Raw genomic sequence first — 19,397 nt, forward strand, 5'->3', positions numbered from 1 at the left:
TCTCTTTGTGGTTGTTTTGAGTCTCTATGCAGTTCATTGGGGTGGGGGGGGTGGTGGGGGGGGGGTCCCTGACATGTCTGACCCCTGGGCCTGTGCCTGGTAGTTCCGTTCAGGGGTCATGGAAATTTAAAAATATTTCTATGGGAGGGATAGAAAAATGTTATCTAAACAGTCAGACTTTCTATCCCACAACTACTACGCCTTTGCCATTTTTTTCTCCCTCATCCATAATCAAATAGAGCCCCATCACTTTATCTCATCTACTGCAGTGGCCTGCCAGTTAAGATGGGACCCGAAGTTCCCACAGACGTCCACTAGATGTCGCTGTTCTGCATGTTTTATGTCACTGCAGAGGGAGCAGCTGAACGGTAGCAGCATCCAGCGGGCCACAGCAGCTGGCTGTGCTCCCTGTGCACCTCCAAGATCTACTTTGTTAACTTTGGCCTTCATTCTGCATTTGAGTTTCCTCCAAAACTTTATTTTGGATGTGGTCAATACTGCCTAAGGACTTATAAAAGTCCACTCAATGACCCCTTAGTCAAGCTAAGGGTCCTTAATTGATGGAAATTTATGAGCACACAGCAACACATTTAACGTCAGTCTTATTCCTCCAATACAAATGGCATTTATCTTCTTCATCCACGGGCAGAAAGTAAACATATTACATCGACAAATCAGTGTTTTCTTCTTTACTCGAGAGCCACTCTTGCGAAATCTCACATTGCCCAATATTAGGCACATTTTCTGAACTTCGACAACATGAAAATCGAAGTCTCATTAAATGCATTTCAGAATAGGACAGATCTCATTGTCCGAAACGAGGCTATTACTTGTTGCCCCTCCCTCTGAAACGTCACAGCTTGTGAGTATAAAGTATGAGGGAGAGTGGAGAGTGAAGTGTGTTTGAGGCTGGACAGCAGAGAGTGAGCATAGAGGCGCACTGGCTCCAAAAGCACAAGTGGATGGAAAGAGCTCAATGCAATGGAGAAACTGAACCGCGGCGCAGAGATCGGTGCTCTGTAAAACTCAGGAAGAAGAGAAGAGGTGCTTGCATGAGATAAGAGGGAATGAAGAGTAGAATAAAGAGTTTTAATGAAGAGTTGAGATTGTTTTTCTCCAAAATGGCACGGATTTGCTCCCATGCAAATGCGCATTTTGCAAAGATGACATAGCACTTGAGAAAATGGGATTCCTCCAGGAACAGAACTCACTCACGACCTGAATGAAAAGAGAAAAGGGATTCTATTCAAATCGGAATTTAGTTTGGTTTGTTTTTTCTTCTTGTACTTGACAAGCCTCGGTTGTGAGTGAAAGCAGAGTGAAATATGAATCTGGGAAAGGCAATTCTGTTTTTCCTCCTCTCAAATTGTGTGACAATGACTTTGTCGCTATCCACTTGCACCACTGTGGACATCGACCACATAAAGAAAAAGAGAGTAGAGGCGGTCCGGGGACAGATTCTCAGTAAACTCCGGCTGACCAGTCCGCCTCAAACAACAGGTCCAAGTCAAGTACCGTTTCAGGTCCTGGCCCTTTATAACAGCACCAAGGAGCTCATTGAGGAGCTGGGAAGAGACAGGCACCAGAGTTGTGGACAGGATAACACGGAGACTGAGTACTATGCCAAAGAGATTTACAAGTTCAACATGATCAATGGTCCGCCAGAACACAGTAAGTTTATTGTTTTTGATCAAGGGTTTCTTTCGCAACTCAACCATTAAACTACAGCCCGTGTATGCTCTAGATGTGTGTGGTTGAAAAATAAAGGGTGGAGTAATTATTTTATGATTGGAACGATTTTTTGTTTTGCCAGTGCGCCATGCAGCCAACATTTTTAGACGTAGATGCCCAAGCTTGATCCAAATACCAAACTTGTGCAGATCTACTATAAACCTGTATCTGCTCTCGATACAAAATGATTAGAGGTGAGGCAACAATGTCAAAAACAGGGATCTGATTTTTCCAGCTAGCGTTAAGTCCACTCGTGTCTGTGCAGCCTTTACGCACAGACGCGCCTGTGAGCAGTGGAGCGGCGCGCAAAGGAGAGGGCAAAGTAAACAGTCTAATTGGAATGAGCACCATTCCTCATACATACCTCACACCAAAGCCATGGGAACTCCAGCCTAAGTCTGACACATTCCTAAGCGGGGAAAATTCTCAGGCAGTTAAGTCTAGTATTTATTGCCAACTCCAATACCTCATTTCCATTTTCTGGCCGTGAGTTTCCCAATATTTTTCATCCAGTGTTACGACTCTCTCACTGCTATTTCCCCACTATTCCTTTCTAGTAGCAAGGAGCTGAGCTCTGTGTTATGATCTAATTCCCTTGTTCATCCATATTGGTATTTCCTGTATAAACTATGGTCCATTGATTGTTCCAGAAACTAGAAACAGAAGCTCGCTGAGCAGCAGATTCTGCAGAGAAAGTCACTTTTTAAGTGGAAGAGTTGGACTGGTGCCTGTTCACGGTCAGAGGCCGCTTAGTGCACGGTGTTACCATTTTAAAATCAACAGGTGTTTATGCTGTGCTGTGACACTAAGCAGAGCCTCTGCCGGTTCCAGCATAAGTCCTGAATCAAATCCATTTCACAGGTCCCACAAAGTGCTTCTGACACTCAAAATACACAGCTCGGGGTTTATCCACTGGTCAGAGGTAGCCAGAGCTCCCAAAACAAATAGAGGTCTAAGGAGTGGGATCAGTGATGGCCAGGTGCCCAGGACACATCACGCTGGTCTCATACTGTAGGCCATACTGTAGGTGATAATACAAGATGTGAACTTGACTTGCTGCTGGCAACACTTTCTGCACTTAACAGCCTATCCACGAAGGATATTAGGAAATTAACACAAGGTGCCAACATACATTAATTAGCACTTTTCTCTCCCTTTTCCATTCTGTAATTTTAAAGGGAGCGGGGACATGTTGCAGTGTATAGGAACATAACGTCTGTCACCTTGATAATTTTGCAGTGTAGTTCATTTTCATTCCTGCTGGATATAATGAGTTTTACATTCACCGTTTTCTGGAAGGTGGGAGTGTTTGGGAATAAGGTCAAGTTTTGCTTTTTTTCATGCCCAGTTAAAAAGTTAAACAGAAACTTTTCTGTCATACTTTAATGCGCCACTTGCTCCAGACTACTTTTCCTAGCCACTACTACTAATGCAAATCAAGGTATTTGCCATTTATGACTAGATGAAGCATAATTGAGACTGGGCAGCAGTAGATCTTTCTTTTTCTGGTGCATCAGAAGGCCAGTGTGGCTCATTATATCATCGTAAACCAAATACTGACATAACCGAGCTGAATGACGACCTTTGGCACAATAACATTCTTCGAATCCACTGACTCTTAAATTAGAAAGATCGTGCCTTGCACACTGAAGCATGCAGTTTCTGTGAAATTTCAAGCCAATCATTGACTCAGTGTCGGGTCAGTAAAAAATGAGGACTAGCGCTGAGGACAGCAGGGTATCTGATATATGGGATAGTAGAAAGATGATGTCATCTGAACAAACAGAGACAGAGGTCTTTGGCCTGTTCCCAAAGAAACAGCATCTCCCCCCCAACTCCCACGCCTTTACCATTTTTGCTTCCTCATCCCTAATCAAGTGGAAAAAAAGTTGTTTTTCAACTTCAGAGCTGAGCTGCATCACATTATCTCATCTGCTGTAGTGGCCTGCCACAACAAGACACAGGGAAATGCTTCTCTGATACATAGGAAGCATTTGAAATCTGTTTATTATATCCACAGTCTGTGTCATGGGTAAGTGAAAATCAAACCATAGCAGCATGATGCAAACCTATTCTAATTTCAGATACTGCCATTTCACTAGATAATAGAGCCAATCGACTACATTCCCAAAGAATTTCTGTTGTCCTCCATGAGACCTAGACACCTCAGCAGCTGGCTAGCACCTGCTGCCTTATGCTTCCTATTTCCTTTGTTTACCTCTACAAAGCTCTGGAGAGACTGACATCACGGACAATCCTCCGGGCAAAAGGGCAAAAAGAGGTGATTCCTGAGAGTTTTTTTTTTTCTTCTTTTATCAGGATGCCTCTGTGTCAGGAGAGGATCCCAGACACTGGAGGGTGAGCATGTGTCAGGGTGCGAGGCGTGGATGATAGCGTCTGGGCGAGGCACTTTATGTGGAGCTTTACAACAGAGCTATTCAAACGTCTGTTCCCCAGGCCTTCCTGAATAACTTTGCCACTAAATCCCTCATTTAAAGCCCATTTATTTTCAGATTCATTGAGTGATAATGCAAGCGTGAGATCAACTGCATTATTTTGTTCCCCAGGCTTTTTCATGGGACACTTTTGCAGGCATGTTAATAATAATGTTTTGCAGTAAATCTAAATTCTCTAATTAGAATCTGATTACAGAACAGTGTCTGGTTTAACTGAATCAGTAGTCAGAACAGTAGATCTGATTTGCTTAGTTTCAAAGGGTTGAGAAGATTTAAAATAATATTCAACATCAAAGTTTCCGATAGAAAAACGACCCTGGTGAAGCTTACTGACATAAATCCATGCTGCTTCAGGTTCTTTACAGGTTACACCTATGTCAGCATCCTGACACTCAGTCTTAGTAGCTACCATCTAAAAAATGGTGGGGGTCAGAAAATTGGTGAATGTATTTCATTTTAATTATGCAAGCAATCCCCTCCACTTACCAACATGGAACAAATTACCTTTCAGACCCTTGGCAAAAATAAGCCATAATGTGAAATCCACCTAAAACCATTGCAATGGGAAAAATGAGGTCATCCAAAAGGAAACCAAAGACTTGATTAGAATTTCAAATCTCCCCTCGAAGTGGGGCTTTCCACCTTCTGTGGGGGAGGCAGAGAGGTGGGGGGAGACGGAGCAGTGAGTGAGGGGAGGAAAAGGCTACTGAGGTTTCCTCCTTATAGATTGTGTGGAAACACTGGACAGATATCTGGCTGGGGATGAATGCTGAAAAGGTCACCTATAAATAGGGAAAGTTGAAAAAAAAAACTTTGTGGAAATATCAGATAATGACTGGGAGGACACTGAAATAGGATTATGGGTCAAATGAAGTACAGATACTTGGAGATGTGCAAGTTCCTTTTGCATGACACAGAAACAACTGAACTTCTTAGTTTCCATTCGTCCCGAAACAGCTCGAGGTGCAAATCAGCTAAAGGTGCAATGCCCCTTTCAACCACCAGCAAATCTGAGGCTTGGTAATAAAGTTTAAGCTTGGGGTAATAAATTAGCCATGGCTTGGCTGTAAATGACTGTTTCCATTTGGCCCATAAAAAGTTTGCTATGTGCTTGTTTTGCTCAACACTGCATGTGCTTGGCCTGTTAAAATAATAAACTGTTCAATGGTATTATGGTATAAGAAGGGGAAAGGCTACAATGCAACAGGAAGCTTTTTACATAGAATGACAATAAGGCAATTTATTTAGTGAATTCTGCCAAAGGTCAGTGTACAATAACAGACACCATGCATGTAGCAAGTTATTACTTGTCAAGCATGCACTTACTATCACCAAAGAGTCGCCCTCCTTTATAGTTTCTCAGGTATTGTTCTGCTGCAGCACGTGAGCCCACATGTTCCCAGCTAAACCTCCTGGTTCCAGGGAATACTTGGCTTTTGGCCGAGCCCCTCGGAACACCTGTTGGGCCCATGAGCTGGTGGGAGGAGGAGGAGCACACTGCCGTCCCACTGCAGCCTGCTCCACCACCACATGGGACATTTGGTTTTCATTTCATGACTTCAACTTGTTGCTAACTCGGACCGCACAAAGTATAAGCAGATGGTCCGCGGTAATGGCCCACGTCTCTCTGGAATTGAGTAGAAATAGTTAAAAAAAATAAAAGCTTTGTTTTCATCTGCAAACCATCTAAACGTGTAGAGGGGAATCCTCTGCAAAAAGCTTATCAATAATCAGAAGGTAAACATGTCCACCCCTGTAAGGATGTCAGTGGAAAACAGGCATTGATAACACGTGCACAGTGAGGTAACAGATGGATGGGTGCTTTAAAGGATTCTGATAAAAGAAACAATGAGCTTTCCAATCTGATCTTTTTTAATAGATATTTTGATAACATCTTTAAAGCCACTGTTGAGTCATCATTTCCACTTTTGCTGCAGATGACCTCCCCTACTGCCCTAAGGGTATCACCTCCAAGGTATTCCGCTTCAACGTCTCCACGATGGAGAAGAACTCTACCAACTTATTCCGGGCCGAGTTTAGAGCCCTGCGGACCCCCAACGCCGGCGCCAAGAGAAACGAACAGAGGATTGAGCTCTACCAGGTGTGTGTGTGTGTGTGTGTGTTTGATCTGACCGTTCATTTCCACTGTTAGCAGAGCGCAGGAGGGTAATGTGCTCTACTTCTCTCAGAAGGCCTGTGTAGGTCAGCGAGAAAGATGAAAACATTTATATTAGGGTGTCCAACTCCCTCTCTCCTCTTTTCATGTGCTGATCATTATTCCATGTGCTTACAGTCAAATGGATTCTACGTTAGCACAAATTTAAGAGCTTGCACAGCCATCTTTAAGAAACTCGAGATTACCATTCAACAGTTTCTTCTTTCTTTGCTGTCGATCTCAGAGCAGTTGTGCATCCATGTTAGATCAAGTAAGGTGTTTTGCTTCTAGCAGGGGGTTTATAGCTCTGCACCTGCACTGGTGTGTTTATGAGATTTTTTTTGTGTGTGAAAGCATGGATCTGTTAGATGTCTGTGTGTGGGGTGGCAAGGATGGATTTTTTTTTTTTGTTCGGTTTCCTCATTAATCTCCCGTGAGAGACTAGGAGTAATGATCAGGTTCCAACATTTCCTGCCAGAGAGACAAGCGTCTCCGGACTGCATACCGCCTCTGAGGCAACGCTCTGGCCAGAGCTGAATACAGACTGTCAGGCCCTCAGATTGTTTCCAGGGGCCTAGGAGGAGATAGAGGCAGGGTCACCCACCGGGGGAGTAAATGGAGCTGCTCACTCGCCCCCACACTTTTCAGGCTAGAGTTGATTGGCAGAGGGCTGACGCTGGCCCCTCGTTCCCACAGGAAGACAGATTAGATGCTGACAATGTTCAGGAACCCGGTTATCCATAGCACTGCTGTGGGGCTCGGTGGTCATACCCACCACCCAAACACACACACACATTTCTCACTACAGATAAACACCTTTGTTCAGAGGGTTGCTGATGGAGATAGGAATGTCTGAGCTACACGGCTGCATTTTCCTCCATCGTCAGTTTTGTTCATTTGGGGCCTTGACATGAAAACGCAGTTAGGACATGAATGCCCTTGGAGATACCTGTAGCCCTACTTTTTTTTCCTGCACTGTGTGACATTGCATCTATGAGCCCAGCTTAAATCAAAGTTTGAACTGCTGACGTGAAGGACAGCCAGGTTCTCATTGGCAGGAGGGTAACACGCAGGCATTAACTTGCAAAATGGGGATATCAACACAGGGAGTCACTTTTTCCATGAAGAGTAGACATTTGGCCCAAGGCATCCTGGAGAGTCTGGCTCAGAGAGACAGCTCTGGTTCTGTGTGTGTGTGTGTGTGTGTGTGTGTGTGTGAGAGAGAGAGAAAGAGAGAGTGTGTGTGTGTGTGTGTGTGTGTGAGAAAGAAAAAGAGTTTATGCAGCTGGGTCACATTTTCATCTTTCCTCGCAGATCCTCCAGAAAGACGACCCCAAAGCCAAACAGCGCTACATTGGGGGCAAGAATGTCCTGACCAAGGGAACGCCTGAGTGGGTCTCTTTTGATGTGACAGAGACAGTGAGAGAGTGGCTGATGTACCGACGTGAGTGGGACACCTCAGATTTTCCCTGCACCTTATTACACATCCTGCCAAATAGCGCTGGTTCATTCAAAATGAAGCATAACGGCCTCAGGGGAAAATGTCAGCCCCTTACATCCCCCTGCTCTTGTTTCCCTCAGAGACCAATCTGGGCCTGGAGATTAGCGTGCACTGTCCCTGCCACACTTTCAGGCCTAATGGTGACATCATCGAGAACGCCAATGAGGTGCTAGAGGTCAAGTTCAAAGGTGAGACTGCATTTAATACCTCAGTAATGTGGAAGAAACTCAGATGGTTTGGATTTGTATCAGTGAGCTTTGCTGTTTTTCCTACAGCTTGTTAAGAATTAAATTTAAGGTGGTATCATAAGGTGCTGAAAAGGATATTGCCAAAGTTCAAATTGGCAAACAGCCAAACAAATTTATGCAAACCTCTGTGAGGATGGGAGAAAAAAGGATGTCTAAAGCAAGGATGGCATGTAAGAAAGAAAACGATTTGTAAAAAATGTTGAAAACGGATGTTCGCACCGTCTGTTCCTCAGTTTATGGCATGCAACTACATAATGCAAAAGGAAGTGTTTGACATATTTGTTTTCTTGCTGGTGCACAGGCATGAGAGTGGTATCCCTCTTCTCATCTTACTCACAGTAAGAAAGCAGAAGAACATGTTTCCCAAAATGTCAAACTAATTAGAAATATCTTGCATATCTCTCTCCTAGATTTTTCAAACGTTTTCCGCTTTCATCACGTTCAGCTAAATCGGGAATCAATAACTCCAGCATCTTCAAGTATTCTACTCTGATTAAATTCTTCCCGACCCAGTCTCAGTCTTGCCTGGGGGTGGCTGGGGTGGGGGTGGAAGGGGGTCCTATGGCCAGACTGTGGTCTGTCGCTAAGTCTGTATTTGGTCTGGATTGTTCTCTGCTTTTGATCTCTCACAGCGAAAAAGATGGTCTGCCAGTTTGTATTCACGATCAAAAGCCAGATAACATTCAGGTCTGTTTGATTTGTGTTTGATTCGTCTAATGTTCCAGATAGGCATCTTGTGTTTGTTGAAAATTTTTGTTTCATTGTGATTGCGCTATTGAGGAAGTGCTGGTTTTGGGATGATTTGCATTAGTGGGTCTCAGGACCACTTTATTCTAGGAGTTTGTTTTGGGCTCCAGGTTTAGTTTATAGTGCCTGTTTCAGATATTTCCATTAGCCATACTTATATCTGAGCTATTAGTTATTATTTAAACATATTAACAGAGACTATTGGCACGCACTGGCTGATGTCCTTCTGATAATGTGGTCCAACAAACAGGGCCGCTGTAAGACATCTCAGCTGGTGTTGCTATGTTGGTTGAGTGGACTCTATACTTTACCTCTATGAACTGCAGAGGATTTATCGAAAGTCCAAACATTTTAAATTAAACTCTAATGTGCATGTCTATGTTTTGTTTGTGTACAAAAGGCTTAACAGACCCTTTGTTCCATTGTGCACCGCCAGATGAAAGATACCCAAACTGTTGATTATGTCTCTTATTGTTAGGGTAAGATCTAGTGCAGTGCTTCCTGGGATGAATAAGAATCTGGTTATGATACAATAGCACTTACAATACTCTTCTTATTATGCGAATAGTCTAAAAAAAGTTCCTTTTGATCCAGTCATCAACATGTTTCTCAAACCTATTGAGGTCTTTTTGGTAAGATAATGGGTTTCCTTTCTAAGAGGAAGAGAGAGACACAGAGCATGGGAATACAATTGATCTGGTATCTCACTTAGCACTGGGGCCCCCGGGCCCTTGGCCCTGGGAACACTCCTGACTGGCTTGGCCACAAGGAATGTGCTGCCACGGCGCTCAGACGCTTGGCCCCGAATTAAAGAGGGGCGTACATATCCAACAGCAGCATCTCTCCTGAGATATCCACTGCTTTAGCTATCAGGGGTAGATTGGATGAGCAGACACAGGCCCAGGGGGGAGAACAGAGGAAAGAAGGAAGTTAGGGACCAGTGTTGAATAAGGAGAAGGATGAAAAGTGAGCCAAAACTGAGTGAAGCCCTTCCTGGATATTACAGTATCCTTCTGTAAAAGTTACAGTTGACTACGCTGATCAGAGTTAAAGTTGTGGTTCCTCTGAAGTCAGCTCTTGAAGACATCTTTACAGTTCTCAGAAAACCTGCTGTATTTCTGCTGTGTATAGTTTTCCTTCCAGACTAACTGACTGTCTCCTGCAGGTATGGAAGCAGAGTTTGACGAACTGAGCCGTGTGAAAAAACAAAAGGAGCAGCTCTACCCCCACCTCATCCTCATGATGCTCCCTCCCCACAGGCTGGATGCCCAATCCTCCTCCCGCAGGCGCAAGCGGGCACTTGACACCAATTACTGCTTCAAGTAAGACACACTTCCTCGCTCTGGAAAATGTAATGCACTGCTTGGACTATTGTCTTTCACTGTAAAATAATTTCCGTGGCTGCACCTGTGCTGCCAGTTTTGGAGATCTGAACACTGGGTTAGTTTAAATACTGCAAATAAAGAACGGTAGAAAATAAAGTAGAACGTCAGCAGAGGCAACATGAAATGGAAATATCAGCTGTCAGATCTCAAAAAGATGGCAGAAAAGAAGAGTATGTGGGCACAGAATACACAAAATAAGCTTGTTAATCACCTAGACGAGCATGACAGAGGTATTAGTCGATACAAGTCGGGATCTGTCCCAGTACTAGCAAACGCCACCTCCTCTTACACGCCGTCTCCTCAGCTTTGGATTTCCTCTGACAGGCAGCACCAGAGACACCTGGGCTGACTCCAAGAGGGAAAATAAGGGCACACCTAAGAGTGGAATTTCTGAACCTCACTCTCATCTCTGGCTGTGAGCCTATAGGCAGGAAAATGTATATGTCTCTTTAAAACGACACGTTACCTGTGAGATGAAGTGAGTGTAATCCTCTGTCCTCTCTTGTCTGCAGCAATTATGAGGAGAACTGCTGTGTGCGACCACTATATATTAATTTCCGGCAGGATCTGGGCTGGAGGTGGATCCATCAGCCTGAAGGGTACTATGCTAACTTCTGCTCTGGTCCCTGTCCTTACCTACGCAGCGCAGACACCACCCACAGCTCGGTGAGACAACACATTGAAGGAACACTTTGGGTGTTTTGAAGTAGGGCTGCATGAAGTACTTATCCATAGTCAGTACTGGCGCTGAAGCTAGGCCATGTAATGCTGTGGATGGGGGTAGCAGCAAAATGTATTTTAGCCACCCAAAAAATTAATGTCAGTTTAATTGTACATTATATCTAGAATATTTTCATCATTTTACCTTGCCATCAGACAAAAATTTCTGTCAGGGACCCAAAGCTGTTGTATCGCTCTCTTCAAAGCCAAACTCCACAGAGAAAAACAGTAATTTAACATCTCTGAACACAGGAGCTGCTGGTCTACTGCTGCCTCGATCAGTTATTTTCTTTGTGTTATTGTGTGACTTTGGCGTTTAAAGGATTAGTTCGGATTCACCAAAGTCACACATTAACACAAACAAACTAGCCGATCAAGGGAGCGGTAGTCCAGCAGCTCCCCTGTTCAGCAAGCTAAAATTACTGTTTTTTCCAATGGAGTCTGGTGGCTTTGAACAAAACATAGATAACAGCTTTAGTTCCCCATCAGAAGGGCTGTCTGACAGCGTTAAAACACTGAAAATGTTCTAAATATAGTGTACACCTAAACTGATTCCTTAGGTGGCTAAAATATGTTTTGCTGCTGCCCCTGTCCACAAAAGTGACGGTACTCCTGCATGCTTCTCCAAACTGGGGTCGTGCTGACCACCATCTACTGTAGTTAATAAACTGACTCTGGATAAGTACCTCATACAACCCCACTTCAAAAAATTTGAACTACCCCTTTAAAGTTGTGAATCTGTTTGGGAAAACATGGTTGCTGATCCCCATTGCCTTCTCCTCTTTCTCCCAAAGCTGCTGAGCCTATACAACACCTTGAACCCTGAAGCATCCGCCTCACCCTGCTGTGTTCCTCAGGACTTGGAGCCCCTCACCATCCTCTACTACGTGGGTCGCTCCCCTAAAGTTGAGCAGCTCTCCAACATGGTCGTAAAGTCCTGCAAGTGCAGCTAAACTTCAGGGCTCTGGGGCCCGGCGAGAGACGTGGGGATGTGGCGGCTCCCAGCATTACTCAGGGGCGGGTATGAGGGGTTAGAGGGGGCGCGGTACACTTTGCCCTCCATGAGTACCTCCGACCCCTGCTTCAGCCTTACCCGAGCCCTCTCTCTCACAAAAAGATAAAAGATGCGGTCCACCACTCTGCTCACAATCATCGGCAGCATTTACCAAGAAGACTTGTCAAACACCACTCCACTAATGGCACTCTCAAACCCATCAGACCTCTTCAGCAATCGCCTTTTTTTGACATCAGTGTTTCTCATGTTTTTTTTTTTTTTTCATATTCCAGCATTTTTGAACAGCCTGTACCTCAGTGTTACATAACCGGAGGAACAGAACAATAATTGCCTTTCAATGACCACTGCATTCTTACGGACATTAAATAATTGCAGTCAAACAGAGAAAATGACTGAGAATGCAGACTGAGCTCAGCATAATAGGAATACGTCAAAGAGGGTGAAACTAAAACGATTGTTTGTTGAGAGCAAACACATCCCTCGGCTCTGACGCACAGGACACTTTCAAATGTCCGAGCTGGAAACCAACGCTGTGCACGCCGCAGCTCCCTACACTGTTTGTTTAGGATAAAAATGCTGTTGAATGAAAAATGACATTAGGAAAAAAAAAAAGAAAACATGCTGGAAACCAACGTTTATTTCAAAGTAGTATTTCCATGGTTATGTTTACCTCTGTAATACAACAGGATGGGGATTCCAGGGATCGTTTTGTTTTAAAGTGAAGCCTTTCTGTTGTATGAGACGACGTATGTCACTAAGTGAACACTTAACTAGATCACGAACTGTAAATGTTTTTTTCTTATTACTCTTGGAAACACCTTTTTTTTAATTAAACATGGACAGTTGGATAGAATTGTTCTAATTTCATTATTGTTGGGAGTTCTTCTGTTTGCGTTAAGTACTTTAGAGCACTTTATTCTAAAGGGTAATACGGTAAATTTAGGTGACCAAAGTGAAGAAATCCAGTGAGTGACAACTTCCAGTGTACAGTATGTGTGGTGAACAAATACATTTACTGACGTGATCAGCATGTTTTAATGTTTTCTACGTATTCATTTCAGTGTTGTTGGATACAGACTGCCGAAACGATTCCAAAAATATTACATTTCATGCTTGTGTGTTGTAAACAATCAGCGACAAAACAGATTAAATGATCAGACTGTAAACAACTTTGTATCGCCACAAGAGAATTGGAGTCTACCATTGGATTTTTGTAACACAGCATGCACTGGCATAGTAAAGTAGCAGTAAATCCACAACAACATCAATCACTACAAAAAAATAACATAAAATCCAGTTCTGTTTTACTGCATTGAAACGACAATCTGTGCAAAATCCCTCTGATAATAACCACCATTTGATATGACAAAAACATGCATGACATTCAAGTATTTCTGCCAAAGTCGTCATAAACATATGCTGAATCTATTGATATATAACAGAGATTTTTTTTATTCTGTTAACACGCCCTGAGTGAACTCGCTATAAGGTCCCAAGCAACAGAATATCCACCAGGATATTGGTCTGCTGGTGCAGCATTAACCTCCATTCTAGGCAAGGCTGTGCATAACCATAATTCCTCTTTGTGTTATGCTTTGAGCTACAGAAATGGCCAAACAGGCCTTTTGGTGGACAATGTACAATAAATAAATACTAATGCAATAATTTACTTATTAAACCAAAAACATTACATTTGGTCCATCCAAGGAGAACAACACCAACATCTCAACAGTTTACAGGAATAATCACAAGCCAGCTGTTTTCTTGATATAAAACTTAAACCTCCTGGCAACAGTGTTGCATCATCCTTGCAACAACCAATCATATTTAAGCTCCTTTTTTAAAGCCTACAAGCAAAGGATGCCATAGTTAAACACATCCTTAGGCAATGACCATAGAGTATTATTTGGCAACAACTTGGCTTCCAACAAGGATCAGGAGTTGGAGTGTTTTAATGCCAGAAGCCACTCATGAAAGGCAGCAAGATGAGACGCTGCTCAGGCAACTAATTACCAAACCCCCATCTCACCTGCTTGTATAACTAAGGAAGAGAAAAAAAGCAGTGCACATTCTACCACATGAATAAAATGTTGAATCCTGTAGTTAAAATGCCACCAGGGCATTGAAGAGCCATCTGCTGAAGGCTATCTGTCAGTGAAATCTTTCTGTGGCATCGGTAGCATGGAGAGAATGAGGGCGGACAACTGTTGGGATGTGTGCATGTAGCCAAGTGGGTGGAGGGGAGGGGGGGGGAGGAGCTGAAAAGGCCAACTGATGTTGAGCTGAGCAAACAAAATCCCAACCTGCGTCAAGGCTGGGCATTCCTGGCCTTGCAGACTATCCTCTCGCATGTCTGCGGCTGTATCAGAGAGAAATTAATAGGACCCTGTTCGATGTCTGGCATGCTTTCATCTGTTGCTGTTGTCCTTTCCCAGAATACACCTCTGTGAGGATGTAGTTACATGCAGAGACACCTGTCAGGCCGGCAAAGGGGCAGGACGTGCCTCTGGTCGCTTTCATGTCATCTGTGACCGGGTTCCTGGCCCTGGAGCAGCTTGCGGTACACAGAAAGACCTGGGAAGCAATGGATGAAAGGAAAATAAATAAAAAGAGGTACAAGGGCAGCACAAGGTTTTTCCCCACAGCACCCACGTGTGCACAAACAGAAATATGAAGGTCAAACCTGAAAGAGTTTTACTTCAAGGTTCCTACGGCCAAAGGCAAGTTAGATTTACGACTAAAAGACTTTTTAATGCCACTTGGAATAAAACTCAAGATCAATTTTATAGTACAAAACATGAAAGGACATCAATTACTTAGGGTTAGGGACAATTTTGCCCAAATGTTTATTGTAACATAAAAGATGACCTTTTTGTCTCATGGCGGAGACAAGGGTTGAACAGAACTGGCGTTTGTTGATGACTTTGTTTGCTGATTTTTTTGTTTCTCACTCTGCATGTGAGATTCCACTGCCTTGATTTTGATTTTGGTGAGTTTGGAAAACATTTTGCATAAGGTACGCAGAGTCTCATATGCATTGTCTTGTAATGGGCTCAGCAATGCAACAAAATCTTGGTTAAACAGCCAAATTTCATCAAATTTGCACTTCCACGTGTCATCCAGGGTGCAGTGACAGCCAGAAAGAAAATATGAGTGTTGTTGGTTCCGCTCTCCTGATCTGGGTGATGTTAATCCAAGAGGCATTCTGTAAATTATTTTTTTAAAATGTTACCAGTTATTATGAGATTTTTTTTATATTGAAACATCTAAAAAAAACTATTTATGAAATCATATCTCCCATGCCTTAGCATTTTTTAAACCTTTGAAAGATTGATTTAAGACATTTTGACACTAAAAGCATTCAATGCCTTTTAAGTTTTACTAAAGATCCACAGGAACCCTGTTCAAAAGGGCACACTAAAACTAGGGCTGGGCAATATATAGTGATATTAAATCTATATCGTGATTAGATTAGATTAGATTAGATTAGATTGTGGACATTGTAATATTGTCAGTGCTGCCTTTTCCTGATTTTAAATGCTGCATCACAGTAAAGTGATTTAATTTTCTGAATTTACCAGACTGTTCTACCTGTTCCATTATTTTGCCTTAACCTAATTGACCCTTTGCTAAGTCCCGCCCCTGGACACAGACTGGCCAATCATAACGTAGCATCGGGCTGGCTCAGACCAGGGTCAGATAACAACAACACAGCTGTGCTCCATTGACTCTAATGCAATCGTTTCAGATTTCCTTCATTTTCAGGCTGGTTTTGTGGATTTGGAGCTAAATGTTGTGCCTGGGGCACGTCGTGTATTAATGATACCTGGAAAGGTTGGAAAAAGATATACGTTTCTTCCCTGTTCCGAAACCAAAATCAAACCCTGAAAAGTGTAGGGTTAGCTAGCTAAGCTACAGAAGATATAGTCTACTGAATGTATACACATGCTGCTTTTGCTTTTTAATGATTATAACAGTGACAAAAAGGCCGACCCTGCTGTACAGGAACCAGTGAAGGGAAGCAGGGAAACTTTGCTGATATTGAACCAGCTGTGTGTCATCACATTGTGCGCAGATGAATGTTGTTTGACTTCCTAACACCGTTCATCTGCACATACTGCGATGACACACAGCTGGTTCAGTATCGGCAAAGTATCCCTTTATATTCATTGTCTTCTGTGGCGATCAGCAGTGATGTGGTGGTTCACTTTTTCACTGTGATCTGTAGCCTATAGTTCGGCTTTAGCTTCTAACTATCTTTGTCTTTTTAACCTGTTGTTGCTGCTGAGTCAGTTTGACATCCTGGATATATCCTTCAAACACAGACTGTAGACCCCTCTGTCTGCTTCTCTCTGGAATCACTGTTTCATTTTTACAAAAATGTTGATTCGTTGATCTTTTTAATTTTTGGTCGAGGCGGTTACCATCAGATCTGCTCGGTCACCTCAGCGCTTCGCCTTTCATCTAGCTCTCCCATCTCTCTCAGCCTCCTTCGCTCCTTATGCTATCGGCTGGCTCACAGCCAGGCATCCAGTAGAAAAGGCATTCCAAGTACAGTTAGAGCTGCCGTGTTTGTGCTCCCAAACAGTATTCCCTTTCATTCCCTCTCTGCACACTCTGTTTATTTTGGTGCTCTTTTACACCGTGGGGCCTGACTGAGCTGGAAAACGAAAACATCTCCCCGACTTCCAATCCGATGACATGACCGCTGGAAGTAGCTTCCTCCAGCTCAGCAAAAGAAAGATAAAGGGACAATATTGTCTCTGACATGTCCCACTGCAAATCACACTTAGAGCTACAAATGATAGAAGAAATTATGTCAGCAGTTATATAATGGTGATTTAACCCCAAAGAAGTGAAACAGAATAACAGACTAATCAGTTATCTCCCATATTTATTCAACAGTTTGGATCTTTGTGTATCAATGACTGCTACGAATCAAACATCCAATAACTGACATAATACATCTAAAAGGGGTTGACAGCCAATAACTGCCTTCCTTTCCCAACAGGGCACCGCAGTCTTATTTTGATAGAGAGAGGCCTAAGCTATCCGTCCTGACATGATCAGACGCCCATTAAAATAGCACAAGTGCAGCATTCATTTCCTTAAACTAAAAAGCTATAAATCTCCCCACTCACCAGCTGTGGAGCCCTGAGAACTTCAAGAGAGCTTCAAGGAAAGCATTGTAAAACATGTGGTCGATATAATCTAGGTTTGTAAGCTTTGATAGGTCCTCGTCGAAGCCCTCCCTTCATCTCGTGTCAAAAATGAACGCAGAAGAAGTTGGGAAGGAAAAGGGGGAACGGGGTGAGCGAGCAGGAAAAGTTTTCAGAGGATAAAGGGAGAGTTGTATGAGCAAAGAGAGGAAGAGATTAAGAGAGCGCGCAAGAGAGAGATAAAGGGAGAGTGTGATTAATGATGGCTGACAGCTGATCATAGAGAATGCTCTCCATTTGGACCCGCTCTAACTCCCTGTCAGAGTCAATCAGGGGAGCTCAGTCATCTCGCTACAAAGGTACACTGGGCAGGCAGAAAGACCTGACGCACTCCTAAGCTCCACAAAGGCTGTTCCCCCTCTAATAACATTCCCCCCCTCCCTCCAAAACACAACACTGAGTCTCTGTTTAACTCCCAGTCTGATTCTAAATGCATGGATAACCCTGCCTTACTAACTGGTTTTGGTACTGGGATTTTTTTCCCCTTTGGTTCAGACATTTTTTTAAAAGTCAAGAGTGAAGCACCCGCCCCCCCCCCCACCCCCCCCACCCCCCCCACCCCTTGCGCCCTGAACGACGGAAAAAATGCATTCATGAAATTCAGAAGCTTCTCCCAACGGATCCAGTTACAGTAATTGATGAGTTTATAAGATGTTTGTTAACTTAAGCCAGCCTTCATAGTTTGGGGGGAAGAGGGAGAATGAAAAGAAATGTTCTGGTCACAGACACACGCACTCATTTTAGGGGGAGAGACTGGGTGGTGCAGAGCTACTGTGTTTTTCCGACAAGCTGATTTCTGCTTGACTGTGACACTCACGTGATGTGATGAATGGTGTGATCTGCTAATGCTAATGTATAGTAGGGTCTATGGAAAAAAGCTCTTGATCAGGCAAACAGATGTGTGCATCGGCAGCAAACTGCTTAATATCACCGTTACTGCAGTAAGCTCAACACTTCACTCGGAATGGAAAGAGTTGTGGAAATAGGGCAGGATGACAGGGCACACGTGAGTGCATGCACCCGCAATTGCAGTGCATTACTCATAATAAACTTAGCAAAGGCTGAGCCACAGTTTTCATTCTCTTCGTATGATTTCTGGGGTACAACTGGACGGCCCTTTTGGCAGAGAGACAGTAATTATGACTGCGTAGGAATGACCAACAGATGGGAATGCCCAAACTGTTCCCATCACTGGATCTCATTACAAAAGAAAGATGTCATCACTGTTATGCCTCTTTATCCTTCAGCAGTAATCTGACCTCTAGTCTTGGACACAGACAATATGATCAAATAGCAAATTACAGCACTGCAGAGTGTTTATCTGGCTGCTTCAACTCTACTTGGCATATCCTCTAAAGAGGGCTGTGACACAAGTCATTGTAATATAATAAGCAATAAAACCTTACTTGTATAAGATTGTTAATCAAGTCAGGACACTACTTATCGTTATGACAATGCAGTTATCTTTAACAGTTTGCAAGACATGTACACATCCTGCACACCAACATGCGAGCAGGACCTGGCTAAAAATATCCCGTGGTGTTTATCAGTCCTCCATGGGGAATGTCCACTATGCCTGGCTGTAATCACGGACACTGGCATAGAGAGGGTATAACACCCCCCCCCCCCCCCCCCCCCCCCCCGTGTGTGCAGTACTGAAGCATCAGACCCACCTGCTTTACCACAGATGGCTTCGTAGACCACATGCTGGCCACTGGACACACTTCCACTGGCTGAACTTTCTGCGGACGTCTGCCTGTTGATCAAGATAAGAGTCAGTGATGACCAAAAAGATCATTCGCAAACTGTATCTGAAAAAACAATGCTTATCTCCACAGTCCAGGTCCAAGCTTTTGGTGTATTTCAGTATTTATTCCACTTTGAGCTGAAAACATACATAAATGAACAGCTGTAAAGTGTTTTCTTGTGAATGTTTGAGCTTAAATTATGTCTGAGTCATCTTCTGACAGGACAAAAGTGGAGTGTATTTCAAATAGCCTCTGTGTGTGTGCAGTCAGCGATGGCTAGTGGGGGTTAAGTGTTTGCTGAGTGCCTCTCGTGAGCTATTGTAACAAGAAGGGGGCAAATTCCTGCTCCTTGTCCTGGGTGATGTGATTTTCACATGATTATTATTGTGGTGATTACTGACTATGAGGACCTGCGGGCTATGGCCTCAGACACAGAAGGTGTATACATAGCCTTTCTGAATAGTCAGTAACA

The 19,397-nt window shown here is 43.5% G+C and overlaps 2 protein-coding genes across 4 annotated transcripts in view; one reads left to right on the forward strand and one right to left on the reverse strand.

The window, feature by feature from the left end:
* The first annotated feature begins 889 nt into the window (after positions 1-889).
* tgfb3 (transforming growth factor, beta 3) lies at positions 890-13,124 on the forward strand. Its single transcript, XM_033642585.2, has 7 exons — positions 890-1,671; positions 6,125-6,288; positions 7,657-7,786; positions 7,924-8,031; positions 10,004-10,160; positions 10,736-10,889; positions 11,738-13,124. Exons 1-7 carry the CDS (start codon positions 1,326-1,328, stop codon positions 11,894-11,896), a joined length of 1,218 nt encoding a protein of 405 aa, XP_033498476.1. The 5' UTR covers positions 890-1,325; the 3' UTR covers positions 11,897-13,124.
* ttll5 (tubulin tyrosine ligase-like family, member 5) overlaps positions 12,977-19,397 on the reverse strand; it is a 62,904-nt gene continuing 56,483 nt past the window's right edge. For all 3 annotated transcript variants that reach the window (XM_033642583.2, XM_033642582.2, XM_033642584.2), the window contains 2 exons: positions 18,851-18,933; positions 12,977-14,532 (listed from right to left, as the gene is read on the reverse strand). In XM_033642583.2, the coding sequence (XP_033498474.1) occupies positions 14,480-14,532; positions 18,851-18,933 (136 nt within the window). In that variant the 3' untranslated portion in view covers positions 12,977-14,479. The remainder of the gene's footprint in view (positions 14,533-18,850; positions 18,934-19,397) is intronic.

This window comes from Epinephelus lanceolatus, chromosome 15, assembly GCF_041903045.1.
Source record: "Epinephelus lanceolatus isolate andai-2023 chromosome 15, ASM4190304v1, whole genome shotgun sequence".
Taxonomy (NCBI): Eukaryota; Metazoa; Chordata; class Actinopteri; order Perciformes; family Serranidae; genus Epinephelus; species Epinephelus lanceolatus.